This window comes from Diadema setosum, chromosome 7 (assembly GCF_964275005.1).
Source record: "Diadema setosum chromosome 7, eeDiaSeto1, whole genome shotgun sequence".
Taxonomy (NCBI): Eukaryota; Metazoa; Echinodermata; class Echinoidea; order Diadematoida; family Diadematidae; genus Diadema; species Diadema setosum.
Genome location: NC_092691.1, coordinates 8,499,703 through 8,526,201, shown reverse-complemented (window position 1 = coordinate 8,526,201; position 26,499 = coordinate 8,499,703). Strand labels below are relative to the sequence as shown.

General features: G+C 40.9%; 1 protein-coding gene across 1 annotated transcript in view; it reads right to left on the bottom strand.

Moving 5' to 3' along the window:
• LOC140230677 (uncharacterized) overlaps positions 1–26,499 on the bottom strand; it is a 51,560-nt gene that overhangs the window by 2,777 nt on the left and 22,284 nt on the right. Inside the window, exons 9-25 of the mRNA XM_072310817.1 lie at positions 23,711–24,670; positions 22,745–22,923; positions 21,514–21,761; positions 19,159–19,991; positions 17,054–17,328; positions 16,065–16,196; positions 14,216–14,762; positions 11,914–12,136; positions 11,053–11,177; positions 9,974–10,055; positions 8,615–8,709; positions 7,352–7,579; positions 6,425–6,700; positions 6,020–6,114; positions 3,036–3,158; positions 2,618–2,691; positions 660–808 (exon numbers count right to left, since the gene is read on the bottom strand). Of these exons, the coding sequence (XP_072166918.1) occupies positions 660–808; positions 2,618–2,691; positions 3,036–3,158; positions 6,020–6,114; positions 6,425–6,700; positions 7,352–7,579; positions 8,615–8,709; positions 9,974–10,055; positions 11,053–11,177; positions 11,914–12,136; positions 14,216–14,762; positions 16,065–16,196; positions 17,054–17,328; positions 19,159–19,991; positions 21,514–21,761; positions 22,745–22,923; positions 23,711–24,670 (4,644 nt within the window). The remainder of the gene's footprint in view (positions 1–659; positions 809–2,617; positions 2,692–3,035; positions 3,159–6,019; positions 6,115–6,424; positions 6,701–7,351; positions 7,580–8,614; positions 8,710–9,973; positions 10,056–11,052; positions 11,178–11,913; positions 12,137–14,215; positions 14,763–16,064; positions 16,197–17,053; positions 17,329–19,158; positions 19,992–21,513; positions 21,762–22,744; positions 22,924–23,710; positions 24,671–26,499) is intronic.

Sequence of the window (26,499 nt, the reverse complement as noted above, 5' to 3'; positions counted from 1 at the left end):
AAATATTACCATGCTTTTATTTTCGCGCTAGTTTCTGGTTGCGCGAAATGCGCAAAAATTTCAACACCGTGAAAATTTCCACTTTTACAGTAAGTGAAATTCATGCAAATGTTTGTGTCTACACAACATATTAAATACAAGTGGCGATTCGTCAAAGTTTCGTGCCACGATAAAGGCTGTTGGCTTCAAGTCACCAATGTTTCTGGTTTTACAGTATATGAGATTCCCCCACATATCCACCCATTCATCACCTATCCTTGCAATACTTTCATTCTGACATGCCTCATCTCTCCTCATTTTCTTCACCCAATCAGATACCACCAGGGGCACTCATTACACACTCTGTCACGCGCAGCATTTGACCTTTGACCCTGGGTCTATTTCAGGCCGGAAGGAGCAGCCGTTCCACTATATAATATGCAAGGCATTTTATCTTTTTAAATACTCCATAATCCTTTAGAGGGAAATCAAGCAATCATTATAGTGGTTTGCTTACTAACTAGCATTCATTGCTCCTTTAGCAGTGACATAAAAAAAAAAGTCACAGCTAAAATTCAGGTGGAAAACCCTATGCACACAAAAAAAAGAAGAATGATCACTAGGAAGGATTTTTTTTTTTTTTTTTTTTTTTGGGGGGGGGGGGGGGGGAATAAACTTACCTCCCCTGGAGCGCTCATTATGGGTGGGGATCCGAGTCACCAGGCTGCAGCCTGCTGCAATGAGGATGGATCGCCAAGTGGACTGCACCTGATCATATTGGGAGACGACGAGCACATTGAGGCCGGACAGGACGCAGCGCTGGCCTCTCCTGCAATGAGAAGCATGACCAGGACAGTGTTTCACAAAGCCATTGTGACATATATTACAGTCAAACATGTCTATAGAGGCGACCCAAGGTCAACGAAAAGAGAGGGTGTTAAAGATGGGTGGCCGCCATAGACAGGTTATCTGACATTCCATGTAGAAGTGTATTATCATTGTAAGCCTGTACATCTACAGTTGTATAATTAGTTAAAGAGTATATAAATGTACAATATATGTGTATATGTACTGCATGCACATGTTTAATGCATTGAACAATGCTGTTATTGATCAAATTATGGAACACTAGCATGCATACAGCAAGTGAGCTTTTTACAAGTTCATTACTATGCCTAAACAGCGGGTGAATGCATGAAACTTTCACAAACTGGAGCCAGCAGCCTTTTTATGCCTCCGCCACGAAGTGGTGCCAGAGGCATTATGTTTTCGGGTTGTCCGTCCGTCCTTCCGTCCGTCCGTCTGTCCTTCCGTCCGTCCGTAATGAATTTTGTGGACAGCGTATCTTAAAAACCTTTCGAGGTATCCTAATGAAACTTGGCATGTATGTGTATTAGGGGTGAAGTTGTGCCTATCAACTTTTGGGTGCACATGCTCAAGGTCAAAGGTCAAAAGGTCCAAGGTTTAATAAATATGTACAATTTCACTATTTCCACCATATCTATGCAATGCCAGAAGATATTTTCTCGAAACTTAGTCTATACATGTATTACCCAATTTAGATTCTCTGGTGAAAGATTGGGGTCATGAGGTCAAAGGTCAAAAGGTCAAGTAAAAATATTAAAACTTCACTTTTTTCTCCATACCTTGGAAATTGTTCAAGGTATATTAATGGAACATAGTGTATATACATGTACTGACTGGCAGTGATTATATAGAGAATTTAGGGTTCATGGGGTCAAAGGTCAAAGGCAACACTTATAAAGTTTACTTTTTCCCTCATATTTATGCAATGCCAGCCGGATTTTTTTTTTGAACACTTTATGTATGCATGTATAACCTAATAGAGATTCTCTGGAAAGTTCCTTTTTTTTTTCTTTTTTTTCTTTTTTTTTTTTGCCTCAAAGGTCAAAAGGTCAAAGATCATGTGAAAGTGCTGAACTAGCTTTTTCCTCCATATTTCGGAAGTGGCTCAAGTTATCTTGAAACTTACTACATATTTATGCATGTTCTGCCTGACAGTGATTATTGTATGAATCTTAGGGTCAAAGGCCAGATGAAATGGTATCAATTTACTATTCAATACAGAAATTGCACTTTTTCTCCCTACCTTGAAAATTACTAAATGCATAAACTTAGGAATGGGTCACAGTCAAGTTAAAGTCCTTAAATCCCCAAATACATGCTCTCCTATTCATCCAATTAAACCTAGGTCAAGTAAGGTGAATATTCAACAAATTTGTGACAAACTTGTCATTTTAATATTTTGCCACTCTTGTGAAAATGTAATCACATATTGTCCACATGTACTATAGACCTATTAGGAGAATCATGCATTATGGCGGAGGCATACCAGTCGCCATAGCGACATTTCTAGTTTGTGACATGAAACTTTCACAGACTGGAGCCAACAGCCTGTTTTGTGACATGAAACGTCACAAATTGCCACTGGCATTCAATGCACTGTTTAGGTGAAAAAAAAAAATTGTGGGCATTTTGCTTTCACAAATCTTGGCTCCTCACAAACACAAAAATCATGAAAGTTTAATGCAATGTGAATTTCTGTTTGAACAGTAAGTAATGTCCTGAAAGACTTTCACAATCATGGCTCAAAATGCTGACATGTTTATGATCTCACCATTCCACAATGCCACCTGTCTCGATGCTCTCTCCAGCAGGTAAAAGGTAGGCCCTGTAGTTCTGGAGCTTGCCCTAAAAAAGTCAATACAGTCAAGAAAAGTTTCAGACTCGTTGTACCATGGTGAGGACACAGAATACTATTGACTTTTAAAAAAAATAAAAAATAAAAAAAATATAACTGTCAACTGATTGCTGCATTTTGCTGAAATGCGATCATGTGACCCAAAATATGTATACTCCATCCACATATGAATAAGAGGCAAGTTACCTCAACATAAGATTTTCAGTAATTTTAAAGTATCTTCACATGGGACTTACTGAGAGAGCTACCATACTATCATGCCAATATCAAATAGACTGGCTTTCTTATCCTGTATCTACATCTAAATAGCGACAACCATACGGAGTAAACTTACAATTCGGCAGCAGTCCCTCAGCCACAGGTGTGAAATGCATGGCATGCTAACTGCCAGCGCCAAGAAGTACTTCTTAGTCCGGCAATACGTGTTAGCAACCAGGTAGATCTTGTAGCGGGTCCTCTGGATAGAGAAACGCATACATAAATCTGATCAAGTGGCATTACTTTGAAACACATTGCATTGGACTTTGAACCACACTTCACTCTACTATTCTCTCCCGATGTGTGACAATATTCATCCAAATGAATGATTACACACAAGAAACACAACTAGAATTATCACTGAAGGTGATTAATACCCCCGCCCCTAGGGTTGCTTTATAGTATGTGATGTCACGAGGGCAATGATGTTAATACCAAGTTTGTGCACTTGTCGAATTGGAAAAAGAATAATTTTAGTTTACTGTACAATTACAGAGTTGACACCGAGTATAAAACTTACAGCAAATGGAAACATGCTTTGCCCCAACATCACTACACTTAAAGACCATCATACACACCAAAATTGACCTTCATAGCTTGAATGGTTTATTTTGATACAAAAATGAGTGGGTACCATGGCAACACATTTTTCTTATATTAACACATTGGTGTCTTGCATAACTACACCTCCCGATCATCATACATACTAAATTTGACCTTAATTGCTTGAATGATGTGGAAGTTATTCAATCCACAAAGTTTTGGTAAAATTATGGTTACCATGGCAACGCTTTGTCCGACAAACACAAAAATTATGTGTTCCACATCTATGCCTCAAGGCCATAATGCCTACCAAATTTGATTTCAATTGCTTCAAAACTGTGGAAGTTGTTCACTCCACAAGATTTCGAAGAAAACATGCGGTTACCATGGCAACGCTTTGTCAAGTACAAACACAGAGTGTCTTGCATAACTACACCTATAGATCATCATAGATACAAATTTTGAAATTGACTGCTTAAATACTACGGAAGTTATTCAATCCACAAGGTTTTTGTAAAATTATGGTTACCATGGCAACGCATTGTCCAACAAACACAAAAAACATGTTTTGCATATCTATACCTCAATATCATCATTTACCGTAAGTTTCATTTAAATTGCTTCTAAAATGTAGGAGTAGTTCCCGACGCGATATTTTGCAACAGACCGCCCGCCCGCCCGCCCGACCAACATCACGCTGATTCCTATATACCCCCTTCACACTAAGTGTGGCGGGGGTATAAATATTAAAAAGTAATATTTGTCCTTCTTAAATCAAAAATCAAATGATTAAATAAAATTTTAAAAAAAAAAATATCGGTAATATTTCCCTTCACATTTTTTTTAATGTAAAACTCATCAGGATTAAATATAATTCTAATGATTCTACATGTTTGATGTTTGATTAGGTGATCCAAGTATGATCATGTCATCAAAGGCATCAGCATCTGGAAATCCAGCAATGCTAACACACAGCTCTGAAACCAAGGCACATCCAAGTGTCACATACCGATCAACATTTCTACCTACATTGTTTTTCTGTTTCACACAACAGGGGCCCGTTGCATAAAACTCCAACCGGATTTTTTTCCGGTTGAAATCACAAAATTCTGGTTGGAAGCTCCCAACCAGAGTTTTTATGCAACGGATTTTACATTCTTATGTTAGCAACCTTAAAAAATTCAGGTTGGGCAAATCCCAACCTGAATTTTTTAAGGTTGCTAAAAAAGTTTTATGCAACGGGACCCAGGAGAGGAGCTTTGAATACTGTAAACTGCATTATGTTTAGTGAGTCCAATTGTTCCCAAACTGGGACCTCCTGACAATTTCGAGAGTGGTTAAATTCGTGATTGTGGAGCACAGTACTGAACGGAGAAATGCATTCATGCACATCACATTCATGTCGGAATCAGAGTTAATATTTGGGTGTATTTGTAAATTTGCCTATGGCACCTGAATTCCTGAAATTTATGAAAGTAAAAACCTTGCAGAATGTTCAGCGTATACAGTATTGCTGAGATAAAATCAGGGATGTCAGTTAGAATGAAAGAAAGGGCCTGAAATGCATCTACTTTGTACATGAAGCTGCAGTTTTGGACACGAAAGGACCTGAATTTTGCTACTACCAGGGTTTGAATTCAGGCTTTTGCCTGAAACACTGGCATCCCTGTATAGTGACCAAAAAACATTTGCGACTTGTGAAATAACCCTTTGGTCAAACGATTCAAGCCGATAAAAGGCAAATCATGATTCATGTCTCTAGACTACTACATATAGTTGAAGAGATTGTGCGCATGGCCAGAACAAAATACATTGAGAAAAACAATTTTCAAAGATAAATAATGAAAAATAGCATATGAATTTATCAGAGGGGAAAAGTCATTACATTTTATACTTCATTGCCCAAAAAAGTTAATAGAAATTTACAGTTGCAATTCTCCATCTGATAAATAACAGTTATCATTCGGCAACTTCATTCAGACAAAAAAATGATATTAATGACCCCCTCCTTTAGAAAGAAAAGTAAATTCATTAGGTGGAAAAAGATACAACTATGAGAAAACTTATAAAACAAAATGGTTTCACACAAATTCACATTTGCTGAATTGATTACACAAATTGTATAACTGAATGGCCTTTGGAAAAAAATTGAATGTTCTAACTTAGCTCGAGGGGCTTCCACAAGCAAAGTTGGTTGTACTATGCATGAAATTGTATGCCACCTGGTGAATTTGGTCACCCTAATGCAAATACGAATGTCAGTTGGGGATTTTGGCTGCGCTATCTGCAAGGCTGAATGATGCATCTATATATATTTTTTTTTTCATGCACTATGTGTGAAATCAAAGAATTGCTCTGTTTTGCATGCACTTACAGTAGTGTGAATTTGGATGTGAAAACCTATAATAATGACAACTGGTCAATGTATCTACATTGTATTTACTCAAAACTTGCCGCAACATCAGTCGTGACTGAATGTGAAGGGCGCCCTCTACACTGAAGTCATAGATATCTCACCTGGGATTTGTCAAAGTCCCTGAGGACTACCCCTCCCCCAGCCTCAATCTGCCTCCTGGCATAATCCTTGCTGAATGGAGTATCATCTTGACTCTCTGTGTATATTGGTAGAAAAAAATATAATAGACAATTGTGAAGCATAAGAATTAAGAACCCGTGAATGTGTGTTTGAGCTGCTCATTATGAAAATCTAATGATGCGAAAAAGACGATTAGAGTACTCAAATAGGCAGTGATGCTGATGTCACTGCCTGACAAGGAGCTCTACACAAATTTTCAATCAGATGTCCTATGATGACATAAAATCAATACGAGTTCCAATTGCCCTTTGCAAAAACATAAAACTTAGGAACAGTACTACAAGAGGACATCACAAAATCAAGGTCAAACTACAGCTCCAACCTACCCTCTGTCTCACTCTCGCTGGTGCTGGAATCAAACAAGGCTCTTGGCCTCCGTACGACTTCACCCTGCGTGAGGAGAAAGGCCATTCCCCGGAAGAGGGCAGCGTTGCTAGGCAACGGGCCCATGAGTTGCTCCATGGTCCTGGGAGTGGATGGGCTGCGGGAGCTGGTGGAAGGACCAGCCGCAGTACTCTTGCCTGGGCTTGCCGGGGGAATGCGCTTGCGGGGAGAGCGTCGGAGCTGGCCCCCTTGCTTGCTGAGGTCTGGGCTGGCTACCACTGTTTTGGGAACAATGTGGGAAAAGTGGATGTTAAAATCTCACTGAGGGGAGAAAACTGTCACAAAATTTAGGAGGATGAAGGCATCCCATGGAGGAAGTAGCAAGGGAGCTGTGAGGGAAGGGAGACAAGGACCACAATTAATTTTATCACTGGCAATGCCAATTGAAGTGCCTGAATTTGACCTTTGCCTGAGAATATTTTGCATCTGCTATGACTACATCATGTCATGTTTGGGGATCAACTTCTCCTTGACAAAAAAAAAAAAAAGAGAGCCATATATCATTTCCTATTTACCAGGTACATTGTGCGCAAAGAAGCGTTAATTTCTTCAAAAGTATCAAACTTGTTTCTCACATTACAGCTACAGTCAAATCAGAGATCATTCGAGAATATTTCACAGAAAAGAAACAAATGAAAATGCACGAAAAGCCTGTCAAAATGAGCTTGTTTACATGGAGGTATCACTTTTAACATGGTGTACTACGCTGCTCTGATTTTCCATTTTGATTACTGTATTCACCTGGTCGCTCTTTGAGTACATTTCCAACAAGGAGCCAGTTAAGGCAAAGTAAAATTGGCAGTCCTGGCAACCTCATTCTAACATGTTTTCCATGTACTTCACAGAGGATACACAATGAGCGCCCTCACCTGAGGTGGTTGGTAGTAGTTGTCTCACTCTCTTCTTCGGCGAGGCCCCAGAGTCTGCCGCCTTCGGGGGAGGGAGCTTTCGTTTCCCACCGGATCTGGTGACAGCTGGGGAAGGGGCCCCCGTGGGGGACCTCGTCTTGGTGAGAAGCTTGCTGGGTGTGCGGGACACACCCCGCCCGGCTACGGTGCGCAACCGGCTTCTCTGCCTTGGGCCGTCGACAAGGTTCTCTGTTGAAGAGAGCGGAGAGATTTGCAGTCTGAGTAAAGACAGTTCACTGATTGACAGAAGAGAATTTCCTGCATTACAGCATAAAGATGCCAGTGAAAGAAAGTCACCACAACATTTTGCAAGCTGTACCATCTCTCTGAACATGATTATTCTGAACCAAGTTTCTCTTTCTGAAGACTTTTCTTTTCTTAGGCTTTTCTGTCTATTACGTTTCCTATCAGTCACTTATTTCTTTGTTTTTCGAACAACGCAATGGTGCTCTCTAAAGACAATACTGCAAGCTAACATTGTGTGAATCAGGACAATTTGAAATAGCGAACTGTAGTAACAGAATGAGAAATACATGACTTTGTTTTCATTTAGAATCACTGCAAACACAGTAGTAAAACTCTCATGCAGAAGAGCAAAAGACATAAACATCTTATGAATTTATTTCAAAGGCAAATACTAATCCATAATTTCACAAACAGTACATGTTGTGTAGGTGTTCAAAAAAAAAAAAAAAAAACATATCGGTGTACTGTACTGTGTGTCATTTTGCCTTCTGACAATTATTTTCAGATAACTACTGGATGTCATTTTCAGCATTCTTGACATTCTGTTTAACCAAGGCCAATGAATGTGGAAATAAAGTTCCATATCTTCTCCTTGAAGCAGTGTAAGGGACTAATGAGTCACAACTGGACATGACAGGAATACTACTGTAAGCGCTATTATTTTCAAGATGTTTTAATTTTTGCAGATTTCACAAATCACTGCTGAGCCACAAACTTAAATAGAATCACCACCTTGATTCCATAAAGTGGTGGAGCGCATGGACAGGCATAAGTGCACGACAGCCTTGGTGTCAAATCGTGCAAAGAACTTCTCGCAAAAATGTCAGTGACCTCCCCATTTGCAAAAATATCTGTATCCGAAAATTACAGCTTTTACGGTATTTGAACTGTTCCTTCAGACAGAGAGGGGATAATGACAGATCAAAATTGGATGAAAACATGACATTCTTTGAACTGTTACAGTGTGGACCTGCTCACCAAGACTGATGTCTGAAACACCCGTGCTGCTGGTACAAGAGGTCATGAGTGCTGCTGCCTGGTCCTTGGACAGAATCACCTTGGTTCTTGGGTATCTAATGAGAAGTAAAAAAGAGGTCTTCATTGACCCTCTTCAGCTCACTGACTACAAATGGCGTAAATTGAGGTGTTTCACACTTACAAAAAAATGACTTGTTTGACATTCTGTTTCTCTTAAGCTGCCGGTAAATGATATTTAATGAGTATCAGGAACTGAAATAAAGCTCCTCACTGACTGCAAACTACAAGCAACACTGTCACAAACTTCATGGGGCGTCAATCAAACACGGGACTATTGAGGTGCTTACATAAACACCCCTTTCACACTAGTCACACGGGGGAACATCCATGAAGATTCACAGGGGAATCAAATGTGGAACACGCAGGAAGGATTTATTTCAAACTAGCAAATGAGCTCCCGGTTGAATTTCTTTCCTCTGCTCTGCTGCAGTGGAAGCACACATTATGCTGCATGCGCGAAATTACCCATTGGCATACCTGCATACAATTCATCACCTGGGAATTTAACTGCGATGCCTTGCACACTGCAGCATCATTAGGAGTTACAGGGGGCACTTGGGGAGTTTATAAAGGACTGTTCACGCTTAAAGTTCTGAAAAAGCTAAAGCTATACCCCTTGCTGTATGTGAGAGGTAAAGAATTCAGATTACACCTGTGCACCAAGAATCAAGCAAAACCTGATTGGAAGACAACTGCTACACCACAAAATTGATTAAAAAAATACGAAAGAAATGCTACAATACAATATTATTATAGTACAACCATTCACTCTTTCCTGAAACACGGCTGCCACTTCTGTGTGATACTCAAGAATCATGTTTACCACATTTGTTAATGTCCAAAATAGCATATGGTTTTTCCTAGTACAATGGTACAAAATGTACAAGATTTTACATTCTTTGAAATCCTGTACTTCAGGTCATTTCAGTCACTTCAGGTCACATATCGTCGCTGGGGCGACAAGACCTCGTATCTACAAAATGTCAAATGTTCAGGAGAGCCAAAAAACATGGCGGCCAAAGCACTGTAGCGAATGGGAAAGCCTTTCCTTTGACATGCCGTGGTGGCTTTATTTTTGGGGTAAGACAGTTGGGATTTGGACAGGACATCACTTAACCCATTATTTGACCATTAATCCAAAAAAGTCATTTTCACCAAAATTGCAGATACAAGGTCTTGTCACCCCAGCGACGATATGCCATTGCAATGTACTCTGCATCTCAGCTCTCATTCACAAAACCAATGATGTCAAACATACACTAGTCTCCATCAACATTCGCAGTGAATCATCTCACCAACCTGGCAGTTTCCCCACTGTCCGTCTCTACGACATAGCCAGTGTCAGAGCCCGCTTCTGTGCGGTAGTAACCCATCACAAGACCTGCAGAACAAGCAAATAAACAAGAGAGTAATCCCACGCAACTGAAAAAAAAAAGATTTACCAGCTTTATAGTAGAGTGGACACACAGGTCTGTATTCAGACATTGTTTAAATTAAAACATGTTGCAAAATATTAATATTAATCACTTCTTGAGTTTGAAATTCCCTTGCAGACAAAGGTCAACAGAGAGTTATTTGCCAAGATCTAATATATTGCCATGGACTGCGTTAAATCATTTCAAACAATTACTGTACATACACAACTGACACTTGTTGCACAGAACCATGTATCTGTTTGATGTAATGCACTTTTTTCACGTCTAAAAGTTTAGTTTATAGGATACGCAGAGAGCTTAACCTTCCAAAAATTTCACAAACCCCCAACCCTTCCATCTTTCCAACAATGAGATAAAAACACAAGGCTGTCAGTTCCAACACACATAGTAATCTGAAGTACAATTATACACACTTTTGAAGATATATCGCAACCAAATTAAGCTTCAACCAGGGTTTATAATTGACAGGTTGGCATGTATCCACTACTGTGAATGTTCTGAAGTCGAAGAAGTTTTTTCTTCACCCCATCGCTGCCTTTCTAGTGATGCTTGGGATCACTGGAAGCACAGTTGTGGATGAAATCTAGCCAGTCAAATATAAAGGTTAGGTGAAAGCTAATTTTGTAGTGATACTTTCATATCTTTTCCCCACTGGATGAAAGCTTTCTGTTGCACTTTTGAAGATCATCCTTTTCTGCCATACATTATTCAGTGATGGCAACATCAAAGAAATTTGATTTTTCTTGTTATACAGCAAAACATCTGTAAATTGTAATACAACCAGCAGAGAACAGACTTTATGAATAATTGTTATACAATCACTACAATAAATGAGCGTGCACTACATAATTTAATTTCTCTGAGCTCCCTGTACACAAATTCAACTTCTTCAAGATCACCAAATGTTCCACTTTGGCTAATTCTTCTCGATACCAAACTCACCAGGGTAGCTGTATCCATCCTTTGACTCGGCCATCACACTCTGACCAACGGATAGCCAGTCCTTAATGATCAAGTCCTTGGCACTGACCACTCGGACATCACCGTCGTCAAAACTGACCTTCAGCCTTCAAGACAAACAAATTTCATTGGTTGACCAGGTTGGACAGGTTGAATATTAACCATTGTTACCATGAACACATCACTTACTATTTTACGATCGTGATTTTAATAACTGCGTCTTAACATGATAAATTTTAGGTTTGAAGATGCATTCAATAAGAAAACTGATGATAAAAGAATAAGAGAAACTTATCTTTATTTTTTTGAATATCAACAAGGAGTATGCCTTCATCAAGCTACATGCATTTTTCCACTAAATACAGTTTACACAGGGCAGGTTAATTTCCTTCCCTATAGGATCTGATTATAAACTGCTCAAGCATGTTTAATTTTCTCTTATATGAAAAGAGCAAAGGAATAAAAGCCACTCTCAAAGCAAAATCAATGGTGGCATAATTTTTACATCTTAAATGCAGTACTTTAAGGATGTCATCACATCATATTCTGATACACTATTTTCTTCTCTAGTGCAAGGTATTGATATGATATATGAAGATACACACTGTACCATTACTTGCATTCTGCAGTTTCAAAGTCACAAACAGGTTTATTCCATTTGACCTCAGAAAGACACTAAAGTCACCTATACGTTGGATAAAATAAGGGGAAAACGCATTTTCGTGTTTTTCCTTTGGTGTTTGCATGTACATGTACTGACTGGTTGGAAAGGCTTCTGCTCAAAGAATACCAGTGGGCACACAGATGTCATTAAAACAGAAATTAAGGAACAAACAATTTCACCTGTCAGACTTCTCCTCGGACAAAATGGTGCCGGGATAAAAGAAACCATCCAACCAGCGAGTGTAGACCCGTACGCCGGGCACCATGAAGGGCTGCGCCAGGGCAGTGTCACTGGAGAGCTGGGCGGGGGCTGCATCCTCACTGTGCTCTCTGGGCGGGGAATTCAAGATGATAGTGTCGCAGGTGGAGGAGTCGGTGGTCGCAACACGTGGAAGAAGAACACCTACATAGGGTTTGGGGGAAAAAATGATGGCTCAACATTTGTTCTTTGAAGGTTTCCATGGTGGGTGGTTTTACAGTTAACCCTGTATTCTCTATTGATTGTCAGTGTGCTCCTGAAAAGGACCTACTCATTCTTGACGTTTTGGTACTTACGTTCTCATAAACTCATATCGGGCCAACGCACTTGTGTAAATAAACACCGCAGTGGCCCAGCACCGTTTGCACACACGCTGACAGGCAGACAACTCTCCAAACAATTGCTCGTCATTAGCAAGCAATGAACAAAACATAGACAAGTTATTTGTCATTTGAAAGAGGATAAAATTCCCTTTAAAATGGTAAATTTATGACATGCTGCCAATCAATGCTCAGTGCAGTCATAGTACTCAGCAGAAGTGAAGAACAGTAATCCAAAACTTACAAAATTATTTTGTTTGTTTGCTTTCATTCATGGATTAAAAATAGCAAATGTTGTAATTTTACACATCCAGTACCAGAAATGAAATGATCAGAGTGTCAGCTTTCTGGACATATAAATATCATGACCATTGATACAATAATTGCAGGTTTATGTTTATGTTTATGACGATGAAGCCATTGCGAGTGCGCAGGAAATCGATAGTATAATGTGTGCATCCTATAGTTAGTTGAAGCGAAACTCGTCACAATAGACACAGCTTTTCAGTTTCGACTGAATTATACAATTGTTGTACATACATGTGGATGTACATGTGGGACTATTATCACAGTCGAATCATCACCCAACAAGTGTCCAAACCTCCTCAAAAACTGCGGCAAAAAAAATCCAAAATCGAGCACTCCGTACAGCTGTAGATAGCACCCACTGATGCTTCGTGGTTATTCGCGTCATTCCATGTAAACACACATTTTTTTCGATGATTTTTACGTTATTGTTGGCGTTCGACTGACAAACCCTTCTTGCATTATCGCAGACAGTGTAGCAAAGCATTCTGGGATATGTTGTGAAAGGTTAGAAGGTGAAAGAACTTTGGAATGACGTCGTTTATATGTCATTTCATTCACTATGGGATATTCCGTATGTGGCCTCTGCGGCGTTCGGACGAACTACGGAATATCCCGTAGGTGGCCCGATATGGGTTAACATCATTCTCTGTCATTCTCCCAAGAAAAGGTAGAACGTAACACGCTTTACTACCAACATGCTGAGGACAAGTAGGTCCTTTTCAGGACCACACTCACATCCATGAAAGAATGCATGGAGTACTGCAAATCTACCCACCACTAAAGGGCTCAGCATTTGGTAAACATCTAAGAAGAAATCTATACATGTAAGGAAGCCATTTAGAGTGATGAAAACTCTGGTGCATCATTTTTGCAAGGAGTAAGGTGAAAACATAAACATTCACATCAACAACAAGAACTGAATTGTGCAAGCAGTATAAATCTTGCTTTCATTAGGTCATACTCATCTTTCAAAGGTTAATAATGTGATCACAAAAATTACTTCACTTCCTTTCCAAGAGTAGGCCTTGTGCAACTGATTGAGTATGACATCAAAATTCAATTTATGACGATAATGTTGTCATACATATCAAATTAAATGCCTTTCAATATAAACAGCAATAAAATGAAAGACACTGAAAGGTAATACTGTGAAACAAGATATTTTTGCGGCACAAAATTTTTGTGAATTGTCACTGGCATTGAATGCATACAGCTGTATCATAAACAAGTCCCCACTTTTGCGAATCTTGGCTCTCGCAAAATTTATACTATTAAAATGCATGCAAGCATTCCTCGTTTCATAGTATAATATGTGCAAATCGATATGTGTATCCTTTATTCATATATGAAGAGAGAATTGTGTTCATTTATGATTATTAAATAAATTAAATTAATGTCAGCAAAGAATACATTTTCACCAATACCTTGGCACCTTTGCAGTTTATTATTCACAAGCATGCTTGAATAATTGCTGCTCCTGGTTGGATATTCCTGTTCATTTATGAAAACTACATTCAACAAGAAGGCACATCAACAGGTTGGTTTTCTAGGTTTGCGTGTTTCCTTTTTCCACCTTCACCTGTAGTAAACTCACCCTCTGCCTGTCCTGCTACATTTTCATCCACGTCTGGCCCGGGACTAAGACTATCATCCTTCGGGGGCTGAGCACAGGGGATCCCCTCAGATTCCACCGACTCTTCCTCCGTTTCGCGCGCCCGCGGTGAACGGCGCCTTCTTGTCGTCATTCTGCCGGAAGGAGATCCCGGAGTTGCTCGCCCACTCGAGGCGCTGGCTGGTCTGGCAAACTCAGCCTCCTTGCCATCTGCCTCTGGACTGGTCAGGGCCCCGCCCGGCAACACGTTTGCCACACTAGGGGAGCCCTTTTCCGACCCCGGGAGGCTGATCGTCTTGACGAGAGAGCTGTTGTCGCCCTCCGAGATGCTGGACAGGCTTGTGCTCTTCTGCATAGCCCCCACACTGGTGATGCTGATGCTCTTCTGCATGCTGCCGACGCTCGACGACGTCCTCGACCCCAGGGAGCTGATGTCGGCCAGTGAGCCAGAGGTCAGGGAACTGGACTTGGACTGGGGCGAGGGGGTCAGGAACTCCTGCTCCACTTTCTCAATCACTTCTTCAACTTTCTGTGAGCAAACAGCAATGAATGAATCAGTTACCGTAAACACAGCTGAAAATATGGGTAAGTAATTGGACAGATAATGACTAATCACAATTCAGTAAGGTAAACAACTAATACTTTTCACACACGTTTGTATTAGTACACAATTGGTATGCCATGAAGGCATACAATTAAAAGCATTTTTTTAGAACTTCTGCTGAATCAGACTAGTCTAGACTATAATTTAATACAACTTATCTTATATTATACAATGCCAAAAAAAAAATAAAATAAATTATTATGTCAACATTATGGCAAATACACCATTGGTATTCCATGAAGGCATACAATTCAAAGCATTTTTTTTAGAACTTCTGCTGAATTAGACTAGTCTAGAGTATTATATAATATGTGACCGTGCACCTCAAAACGAACATAAAGTCGCACACACTGATTTTGCGTGAGGACTGAAAATAAGTGACATGGGTCAACCTAGCCGAACTTGACTTTTTCATATTTTCTGAAAGAGCGGGTCTTCTTTTACATGATGCTAAAATTTGGTATCATAAAACGGGCAGGAAAGTGTGTTTTTTAGCAGTTTATCTCGAACATATTTGGCAGAATAGTGTGATTAGGTGCGTCTTTCGAATCCCTTTTTCATTTCTGAAAAACCTTGTCCACACTCTTCACTATCAACTCTAATAACTTTTGAAAGGATAGTGCTACTGCTTTGAAAGTTGGCATTAACTATGGACAGAATGTGTTAATGAGGCATGCTTAATTTCAATTTAGTCTGATAATCCCCTCATTGTTGTTACTCTGGTGGTTTACTTCCTGTTTTTTGTCCCATTCATCGCACAGCCTGCACGGTTTGGTAAAGATTAAGCGCTTGAATAGACACTGTACTTCAGAGCCTCTTTTCTCAGTTCACACTTTTCCTGAGTTTGTGCTTTCTTTCCAATATTTAGATAGGTTAGGAGAGTCCATTTGATTTGAGTTATACATCATTTTAAAGCTTAAAGTCTGGTCTTTCAGAATATGGTCTTAACTAAAAAGTCATATCTGGCGACTTTTTGTTTGTTTTGAGGTGCACTGTCACATATTATCTTATCTTATATTATCCAATGCCATAAAAAATAAAATAAATTAAGATAAAAACTAGTGAAGGTGATGAAACTATGTATGTTTATCGAACCGGTACTGATGCCGATGTAATCGTAGCGTTGACAATATTTTTTGTAACAGTAACGTTCAACTTTCAGGCAGGAGCCATGGCCCTAAACAAAAACTGGATTAATTACTGCCACAGAGGGTATGCTTTGAATACCTCGCTCAAGACTTTCCTCTCAAGCAGCTCGCCTCTCACAATGACCTCTTGCACTCTCTGAGTGGTGATGATCTGCTTCACTTTGATGACCTTCCAGGGGACAGGCTGACCGGCAGGAGACTGACCAGTGACCTGTGTCAAGAAACACAGATTCTTTTAACCTGTTGAGGACGAGTCCCGAGTATACTCGGGCAGGGGTCTATGGGAAATGCGTGTTGTAGCAAAATCAGTCCGTCCTCAACGGGTTAACATATTCTGTACCATATTCACTATGCCCATACACTTTGCTGTAACCTGGAAGCTGTGTTGTCAGCTCTTAGTTACAGTAACTTCTACAAACCGATGACATTAGGGAGTGACACAAACTTGGGTGGAACGAGCTTACAATCCCTGAATTAGCTAAAATATAATATCAGGTCCATGTGTTAAGGTGGACTAAGTACACTGAAGAAAGGGGAAGCTCCCTCCCTAATGGATAAATTCAACATAGCAGTCATTATCTTTCTTTCTTCCTTTTTGTTTTTTAGACACACTATCTAAGAAAAGAATACCAATTTAACAGGCACTGTTCTGATTTGTAACATTGTGGTACACACAAATTTTTTTTTTTGCATCGAATACCAGTAATACATACGTCTTTCGAAGGCAATCTTTACCAAAATTAGTGTATGTACCAATTCCAGATGTACATCAAGCTTTAGCTTTTTCATTTGTCCCTCCAATAGGACATAAAATCGAGGTCTCGTGTGTGAGAGAGTAACAACTCATGCACATAAAAGATGCTGCTTTATTCACTCATCGCAGTGAGCAGGATGCATAACCCGGTGAAGTGCTCTGCCCAAACTTCAAGCAACTGAACCCAATGGAAGACCAGATAGTGCAGCTGAATATGGGCTATCCAGCCATCCTTGTCAGATGGAAAATGAAAACAAACTAACAAAGAATCATCAACTTCTGTCTAAGGGCAATAACACTGGAGAGGGACTCGCCTGGGTTCCAGCACCTTCAGATGATCTCTTCTTCCTTGCAGGGGTCCTGCGGGTGACAGCTGCCGGTGATCTGCCCTGATTGGTCGCTCCTGGTCTCGAGGAGTCCCCCTCCCCTTCCTCTTCTTCACCCTCCTGACCGGTTCCTGCCTCATGAGGGCGCTTGCGTTTTCCCGACCTAGTCCTGCTGCTGGACTGTGGCTCCACCACGCCACGGTCAAGCCCTGGCACACCCCTGGTAGCAGAATCATCGGCTGCTGGTTGTGCAGGTGCTGATACTGAGTAAGTCAAAAATGAGATATTGCTGCTATAATCTGATTTCTAAAATGATGAACAGTAAATTTATGCTAGTGAAGGTATTTGATCTGTCCCTACCACTGCCCAGAAAACACTTATTGGCTGGAAGAAAAAGCAGAAGTCGTCGTTAAGTACTTTTATCAATCTTAGCAATTACAGAATTTCTCTAACTAAACCACTGATGAACATTTCGCCATGTCATTTGTATATTAAACATGACAATATCTAAAAGCAAAAACAGTATCTGAGATTTATTTCTCTACTAAAATTTACATCCTAAGTCAGTTTGCAGTCAAATTTGTCAGGAAGGATATGCACATACAGATGTACTCATGCCAGGTTGGCATCTTTAATATCACCACATGAAAACGATAGTATCAATCTTATCATCAACAAAGATGACTTTGTAACCCACTAATGGACCACTAGCATTTCTCAGATAACGACACCTCTATGTTATTCACAGGCATTAACCTTCACTAGGCTGGGGGGGGGGGGGGGGGGGGGGGGGCTGGAAGGCATTCTGTGTGATATCACCACTGCAAAATGCTATCGCCCCACTGTTTCACAATTTTTATCTTTCAAGTCTCCTGCATCTTTTGAGACCAAATTTGCAACGCCCACGAGTGCGATTTCGAAGTGACGCATGACTATGTACATGAATGTTTGGCCAAAAATTGCTCAAAAACATGAATTCATGTACAATTTCCGTACAAATTATGCTTTCAGTCAAATTTCATACAAAGCATGATTTTGATTTCTATTGATTAAAATCAAATAATGATTGTTTTTTAAAGCTTGAAGCAGTGTCGCCGACAAATTTCATCAAAAAAGCAAATAAAAAAACTAGAGGGGCCGTCAAAGGCGGCAGAGCCACGCCTTAGCGGTGCTACAGAGTCGGGGTAAACATACTGTGCATTCGGTCACTTACCAGAATTCGGTCACTTACCAGTATTGCTTATCACCAGCCAGTGAGTTCTACCAAAGATCATACACTTCAGCGTACGATCTTTGGTTCTAAAGTCACATCACATGCAAATCACATCATTTCACATACTGGAACACTCATTCACAACAGGAAAGTCCTTTAGTCTCCTCCAAAAATCCATCAAAAAACCCAAATTCCATGGTCAAAAGTGCAGATTCGGAACTTTTCCAAGCGCGCGCAAATCAAGTCCAGTTTTAAGAGTAGGGTCTACGGGTCGCCGAAAAAGCGCTAAAAATCAAGAAATACGCTGTTTTCTTGCGGGAAATTTTGCATATAGCAAGCCGAGAGTGTGAAAAAGAAAAACAAAATTTACGGCGAGCGAACTTTCATAAATCCAGAAGGACATAGTACCTCAAATAAACGTAAATTTCGGAATTCTTACGAACATTTGAGCAGCAAAGTCGGATCGTTTGGGAGTTATGTTTTCGTATGGTAGCGGTAAATCTCAAAGGAAGAAACGGGAAATGTTCGGAGTGGTCACTATACCATGGGGTCAAAACTTCAAGGTCACACAGAATTTGCAAGGGTCAACCAATTATCACCAAAATCTAATTGATTCTTTCCTGTCATTATCCAAACATTCCCTGAACATTTTGTGCAAATCCCTTTACCCGTTCTCTTGTTATCTTGTACACAAACAAACAAACATACGGAACCCTTTACATAACCCCCTGCCGATTTTCATCGGCGTGGGTAATAAAAATCATACAACAGAGAAAACTCAAAAATTATCTTAGATAATACAATTTCAATGGTGCATCACAGTGGTTCATAACAACACTCTATGAAAAGTTTGCTGTAAAGGGCTAACAAGTGAAAGTACCTGATGCTTGTGCAAGATTCCTGACTGGACGGCTCTTGACATGACCATCTGAATCCTTGCGTGTCCAAGTCTTCATGGGAGTGGGTGTCTTGTTGGACTGTGAATCTGTGAACTCATACGGGTCTCTCCTCCCCGGGAGCGCGACACTCTTTGGCGGCCCGACTTCCTCTGTGTCTACAATGGTGACGTGTTTTCTTGGAGATTCCGAAGACCGGGTCCTGGGGGCTTTGGGGTGGGGCTTCAGCCGCTGCTGCTGCTGCGCCGCGGATTCAGCACCACTGCAGCTGTCCGAGTGGATGAACTCTGCCAGGATACTCATCTCATCTGCTGAAGAGATGGCTCCAGGCTGCTCGACATCAGCAGAAGTGCTCCTCGCGGCGGAGGAGCTACCGCTCCTGACACGTACTTCTTTTTGTCCCCTCCTTTCAATTTCACTGGTTCTCCTCTGATTGCTGCCTAGACTTTGGTGTCTAACTTCTTGACTCCTCTCTTTATGAACACCACTTTTTTCATTCTCCATTCTTCCTCCATCTCTCGCCATTTCTCCTCCATCGCTAACATCCATCTTCTCCTCGACATCATCTCCATTTTCGTCCAGCGACATTTCTTCAGCTGCGTCACGATCATCGTCGTCTCTCGGCAACGGCTCTTCTGCCTTCTCCTGTTCTATTTCATGCTCACTTTGTGCTTCTTCTGTGTGAGTGTATGGAATGGTTGCAGAATCTTCCACATCCTGAGCCTCGGGTAAATTGTCTTTGTCTTCCCCAACTTCTTCATCCTCTGGTTTCCTTCGCTTGTGCACAGAGTCAGACTTGGGCAGTGAGAATGGGTCACTGTTGACAGAAAAATTTAACCAAAAAATTATATCTTTAGGGCAATCTTGCCTGGATCTGCTCAAACAAAATTCAAAAGACAATTCAGAGGCATTTCAATAACTTGATTAACTAGAGTTACAACTGCCTTGAAAATTAAAACACATCATAACTTCCATGTGTAATTGTAAACACATTTCCCAATCAATTAGATAAAGATAGACAAATTTTGACTTAGCTAATTGAGTTGCTCAATCTGTACACAGTGGGGTAATATAATACCCCATAACTTGTAACATGCACATATGCTGTATACACTGTTATTTTCACGAGTGAGGAAGTCATACACACTTTTGCGAGATGTTGTTTTTGCGATTTGATGTCGTCGCCAACTTACATGTAAGTGCACTATTACCCTAGCTCACAGAGACATTTTCGCGTGTTGTGAATAAATTCACGATCCAACTGTGATTCGCAAAATTCACCAAAATTAAACCCTCGCAAAAATAACAGCCTATACAGTATGTACAACATGGTTATAAATTGCACAAAGGCTTCTGATAGAGGAGAGAAAATCCTCTAAAGAGTGTTTACATAACTGCAATGAAAAGAAAGTTGAGAAGCAGACAGCTAGACCAGATGGATGAGGAAGAGGCAGAGGGATACTGTAACAGTGGATATTTTCGCGCAACTAATTTTTCGCACTCAGCCAGGCAAGAAGAGTTTCGGATGTTTTTAATTCCGCGGAATCAAGACTTCAACTACTGGAACATACGTCGGGCAACAGAAATATTCACATGCTGCTATTTTCGTGCTAGTTTCTGGTTGCGTGAAATGCATGAAAATTTTAACACCGCAAAAATTTCCACTTTTACAGTAGAAGGAGGAGAAAGAGAAATGAGTCGGGGAAAGGGAAGGAGGAAGAGGAGGAGCAGGAGGGGAAGAGAAAAAGAAGGGAGAGGATGAGGATGAGGAGGAAGATGAAGGATGAGGGAGGGACAGAGGGATAGAAGGAGGAGATAGAGAAATAAGAGCAGGAGGAGGAACAGGATGAGGAGGAGGAGGGGGAGGAGAAAGGAGAGGAGGAGGAAGAAAAGAAGGAAGAGGAAGAGGAGGAAAAATAAGGAGTAGGCAACAGGGAAGGAAGAGGATGAGGAACAGATGGAAGATGAGAAAAAAGAGCAGAAGTAGGAGCACAAGGAGCAGGAGAAAGAAGATGAGGAGGAAGGAGAAGAGGAAGATGAGAAGTAGGAGGGAGAGGAGAAATAGGATGACAAAGAGGAAAAGGGGAAGAGGGTGAGGAGGAGGAAAAGAAAATCCAGAAGAGGATGAGGATGAGGAGGAGGAGGAGGAGGAGAAGGAGCAGCAGCAGCACCATTAGGAGAGGGAGGAGGAGGAAGAAGAGGAGAAAAAAAAGGAGGAGCTGGAGGAGGAGCAGGAGAAGAAAGAGGAGAAGGAGGGAGAAGAAGGGGGGAGGAAGATGAGGAGGAAGACGAGGAAAAGAAGAGGTGGAACAAGAGGGGGATTAGGGTGAGGATCTTACTCTGTCGATTTATGGGCTTGCTTCGCAGCCTTCTTGCCACTCTCACTGGATTTCTTGGCTTCCTGTACTCTGCTGAAGACGGACGTCTGTTTCTTCGCCGGACTCAGGGCTGAATCCTTCAATAAATGCGGGCGGATGAGGGGCCCTTCAAGATGAAACTCTGGAATTTCGCTATTCTCCACCGAGTCCAAGTCCATGACAGCACTGACTACCAGCTTGTCTGAGGTCTTGGCTTCACTCTCAGTAACCTTTGGGTCAGAAAAGATGTAAACTGACTTACACTGAGCTATGCAGACATCTCAAAATATTACATCATTGAATTTAATACTCTATGCACCGAGCCCAATGTCCATTTTTCTACAGGAAAAGACAAAGGAGAGACAGGAAATAAACAGAGAAAAGAAAAATAACTGAAAGTTAGGGACTGCATGACCAAAAATTATACCAGAGGAGAGATTACCATATATTGTCAATTCGTTCAGTAGAACTATGCCCAGCGCAAGAATTTGGGATTATCAATACATCTACTACTGTGATGTACATACATTGCATCACAAAGAACCCAAAGAGCTCTAGTTATGGTGTTACTCACATGTTTGAAATGTGCATTTCTTCTGTTATAACATCAAAAATTGGATTAGCTTTTGAATGATCTGTGCAAATGCAGGATGATAACTCTCCACTACAAAAACTTAAGTGTACAAAGTAGACAGATCACGATATCGTAGACTCAAAGATTGTGTTTAATCGTCACATTACGCAATTCATGTATCCGTTACATTTCAAATGTTGACTCCTTTAAAGTTGCCCTTAAGACTCATTTGTTCGTAACCATTTTCCAGTAGAATTATATATTATGATTTTTTTTTTTCATCATCATTGTGTCATTCAGTTTCATGTGCATGTTTGTGTAATGATTTTTGTACTTCATAACTCATTTTTCCTACTGAGCCTTGAGCACATTAGTTATGTGGAATTGGCGCATTATAAGTACCCTGTACTATGATTATTATTATCATTATTCATGGCATTCATGACTCTCACAATCACACTTAGGTGAAGGTCTCTAAAGCCAGTCACTTCCTTTATCAAATCTAGAAATGCTACCAGCTGAAATTACATAGAATCAGAGCCTAGGACATTTTAGATGGCCCCTCTCCCATCCCAACTGTTTAAGTACAGAGAGGAATTCATACCCACGCTCCAAAAATACCCTGATACACATACGTACCTGTACTGGATCTGCCATGGTGTCAGTTCTCACACTGACGACTTCACTTTCGTCTCCGATGGGTGTGCTGTGACGAGGAGTCCTGTCTGGCCGCTGTTTACCTTGGCGACCCATGAGGTCAGGGGTCATACTCCTGGGTCTCAAGAGGGCTCCATCTTTAGGCATGCTGAGGTGAAAACCTGGATCATTACAAATGAAGTGCTTGATTGCAAAATGGGTAAAGTGCCATTTCAAACACTTTTGAGTAAGTCCTCCATCACATAGAACAAAATAAAACCTTTCCAATGATACCTCACCTGTTGCATATCAAGGAATATTCTTTAACGTTATGATTTTTTTTTAAAAATCAATATTTTCTTATTGTTTACTTTGTATTATTAGTAGGTGTAATCGCAAATATCTCAAACTAACAAGAAAGGAATCAAATGGATCGAACTCTTTTAATAGCCACAGCATACAGGAATCAACTGTACTAAAGCCATACATAAATTCATGGGGGGGGGAGGGCTTGAAACACAGTAAACTGTTATCATTCATTTTCTGAACAATCAATCACCATTGACTATGGCACATCAACTGTTATAGGGCCCTGAGAGTCTTGATGCCTCTGCATTTATGATGTTATTGTCGCACTACATCAAAACAATGGATGTTGTTCCATTTGGTTTTTCTAAGCAACTATGTCAAATGCGACTTTTCACACACTGTTATTTAAACTTGATAGGTCAAATACAGAGTGTATATGTGGAATGCTTTCTCTCTTCAAATAATGGATTTATACCAAAGTTCTTTCTCATTCCAATTACTTCTTCCACTCTGGTTTGGTTGTTGTCTGGTGTGGGTCATTTTTTTTTTTTGCAACTTTTATTTAAGCTATCTTTTTTTTCTATTAAGGGGAATGTGCACTTGTCTCATATTTGATGTTCTGATATGTTTTACCTCACTAAACCGAGGGAGAGGCCTCACCTGCCGTAGATGATGAGTTGTTACTAATGTCCAGTTCTCCCAGTTGGTCAATCCTACTGTGTCCCTCACCTGTCCACTGTTCCTCGCCCTCTACAAAGACTGAATCTCCTCCCTGTCCATCGGGGTGGACACACACACCGCTCTTTGATCCCACGCGGGCGCTGTCTCCATGCCGACGATCACTCCCCAGTTTGCTCTCGTCCGCATCAGCTGCTTGTCTTTCGCCAACGTTCACCCCCGCATCTTCTGACTCCGGTATCACTATGACATCATCCTCAGTTTGCCCAGTGTCTGAAGGCGTGGCATGCCAGGGTGTGGCTTGTCTGCTGATACGAGTTTTCCTTTGATTCTCCCCTCTGTCGACCTCCGCTGACGTCATTCCAGTTCGGCTTTCTCTCCCAGTGCCTTCCGCTACCTGAACGTCATGAGGAGGTCCTTGTTTCGCAAACTCAGGTTCACCAACCTTGTCATGAGTGGACTCTCCCTGCGACTTGGACACTCCCAAGCTTATTTCTCGGCGGCTCTGGCTGTGCTGGGTCTGAGTCTGTGTCTGGGAGGGGGATAACCGCAGGAACCAATCCTGCGAGGCAGCAGCATCGCCTCCTTGTGGCTGGCTGGCTTCCTTCACCTCAACGTCTCGATCACCTTCGTCGTGAGCTTGTCTCGAATCAGTACTCACTGGACGCTCCTCCTCTACATTTGGTTTGGAAGTTTGACTGCCACGTTGACTCTTGACGTCCACGTGAGACTTGGCGATCACAGCTGTGCCATCTTTCTTGACGATGTCGAGCATCGTCTGCCTTGTCCCAAGTTCTCCGACGTCTGGCAGACTGGAATGTTTTCCATGGCTACCTCCCTCAACACTCTCATGGGCCTGCCTTGCTTTGTCAAGATCACCACGAACAGGAAGACTCTGTGGTCTTTCACTGGTTTGATCAATTTTCTGAACAGTTGTTGCACCTGCAGAGCAAATACAATACAAGTTTCTGTACCACTCAAAATTGTTGGGTTAAACACATTCATACAAGTTGTATCTGAACTATTAAAGAAGAAATCTGCTGGTTGGGATTACACAGTGAATGTCCACCACAAAAAGTGTGGTGATTCCTGTATCTTCCTGTAACGAGGTTTTCAACACTCATGGATGTTGGCGTACCTTTCACGCATCATTCACCTGCACACACACCGGCAGTCGTTGAAAATCAAAGTCCCATTCCACACAAGTCGTATGTGAACCTGGGTGTCCGCTGGACTTTTATTCAGTCGAAAATGATGTGTACAGTTGGAGTGAAATGATTCTTCACTCAATGAGCTACTTGAAGATGTCGAGTTGTAACTAACTATTTTGAGGTCTTGCACCCTGGTTTTGTTTCAGGCTCTCAAGCTTCATGCATATGATTATTTTACTGAGTCCGCCCCTCTTGGAAACCAAATTAAAATGTAACATTAAATATGGCACATAGATGTCCCTCCCCTTGCCGACACAATTAACCAATCATATAGATGACCATTGGTCATCTGATGAATAATTATGAAGTGGACACTCCACAAGGCACTGTCAGCAAAATAAAGACTAGTGTCAGCACAATAAAGACTAGTGTCAGCACCTAGGGACTAATGTCAGCACATTACCCCCTTGTCAACTTAAAGCTAGTACTCATGGGGCAGATAAAACTGTCACTCCTCATCTTGTTTTGACCAGTGTCAGACTTCCACCAGTTATACCTTTTCTTTACAACTGGTATTCCCTTGACTCGATTCCAGGTGCCTACAGCTGACCATTTAAACAAGTGTGATCCCTCTCATCGAATTCAGGATACCTTATGTAACGTGCAAAGAAGGGTCATATCAGCATTTTGAGACACTTTCTTATTCTGTACATTGTCTACCAGGAACACTTTGTTATTATGTACATTGTCTCCCAGAAACAATTTGTTATTATATACATTGTCTCCCAAAATGAAGCTTCTCAGCAATTTCAGCATTTCTCATTTTCGAGAAAGACACTCATCAGCAGTTTGGCTTCTCTTCTACTTTGGATGGTCTGCCTGGACCGATCTGCAGCTCTATGTCCAAGCACAATAATGTGCAATGAATATGTTATTAGTCATATTCATTATGATACGCCCTATATTCCTTATGCTTCGTCACAGACATCCCCCTACCCAAGACAATGAAAAGGGAATGGAATGCAGTTGAAAGTTTTCACTTCATTAAGACCCTTTTCATATCCAAATTAGAATAGTTGGATGGATACTTGCGAGTCACTGTTCTGTATGAAATGAAACAATCATTATTAAATCATAAATCACGAAATCACATAAACATTACTACTCATGCATTTGTACATAACACCAGAAGCATAATCGATCATATTTCTTGAGTCAGTGCATATTTTGTCACTTTTAATGACGACACACTTCCAGTTTTCAAAGTGTCCATGCTAGTTCAATATGCATGTGTGTTCGGGTTCATCGCTGATTATTCGAATCTCTTGACTTCTAGTTACTCAGTCTCTTGATGCACGGTTTCCTTTGGATAGCAATGTTCAACATGTCATGTCTAGGGTACAATTGTGAGCTCTCTTTCACTATTGGCAAGGCAGAGTTGACACACATAATTATTTCATTCAAAAGGTAGGTATTGCATGCTTACCGGGCCTAGTCTGGCTTTATAACATGTATATATTTCCCATGATCGGTTGCTTTAGGAGTTGAAATTAGCCAGTTACACGAATACCTAACTTTGCCCTTTTTTTTTTGTCAACATACAATTAGCATACATGAACA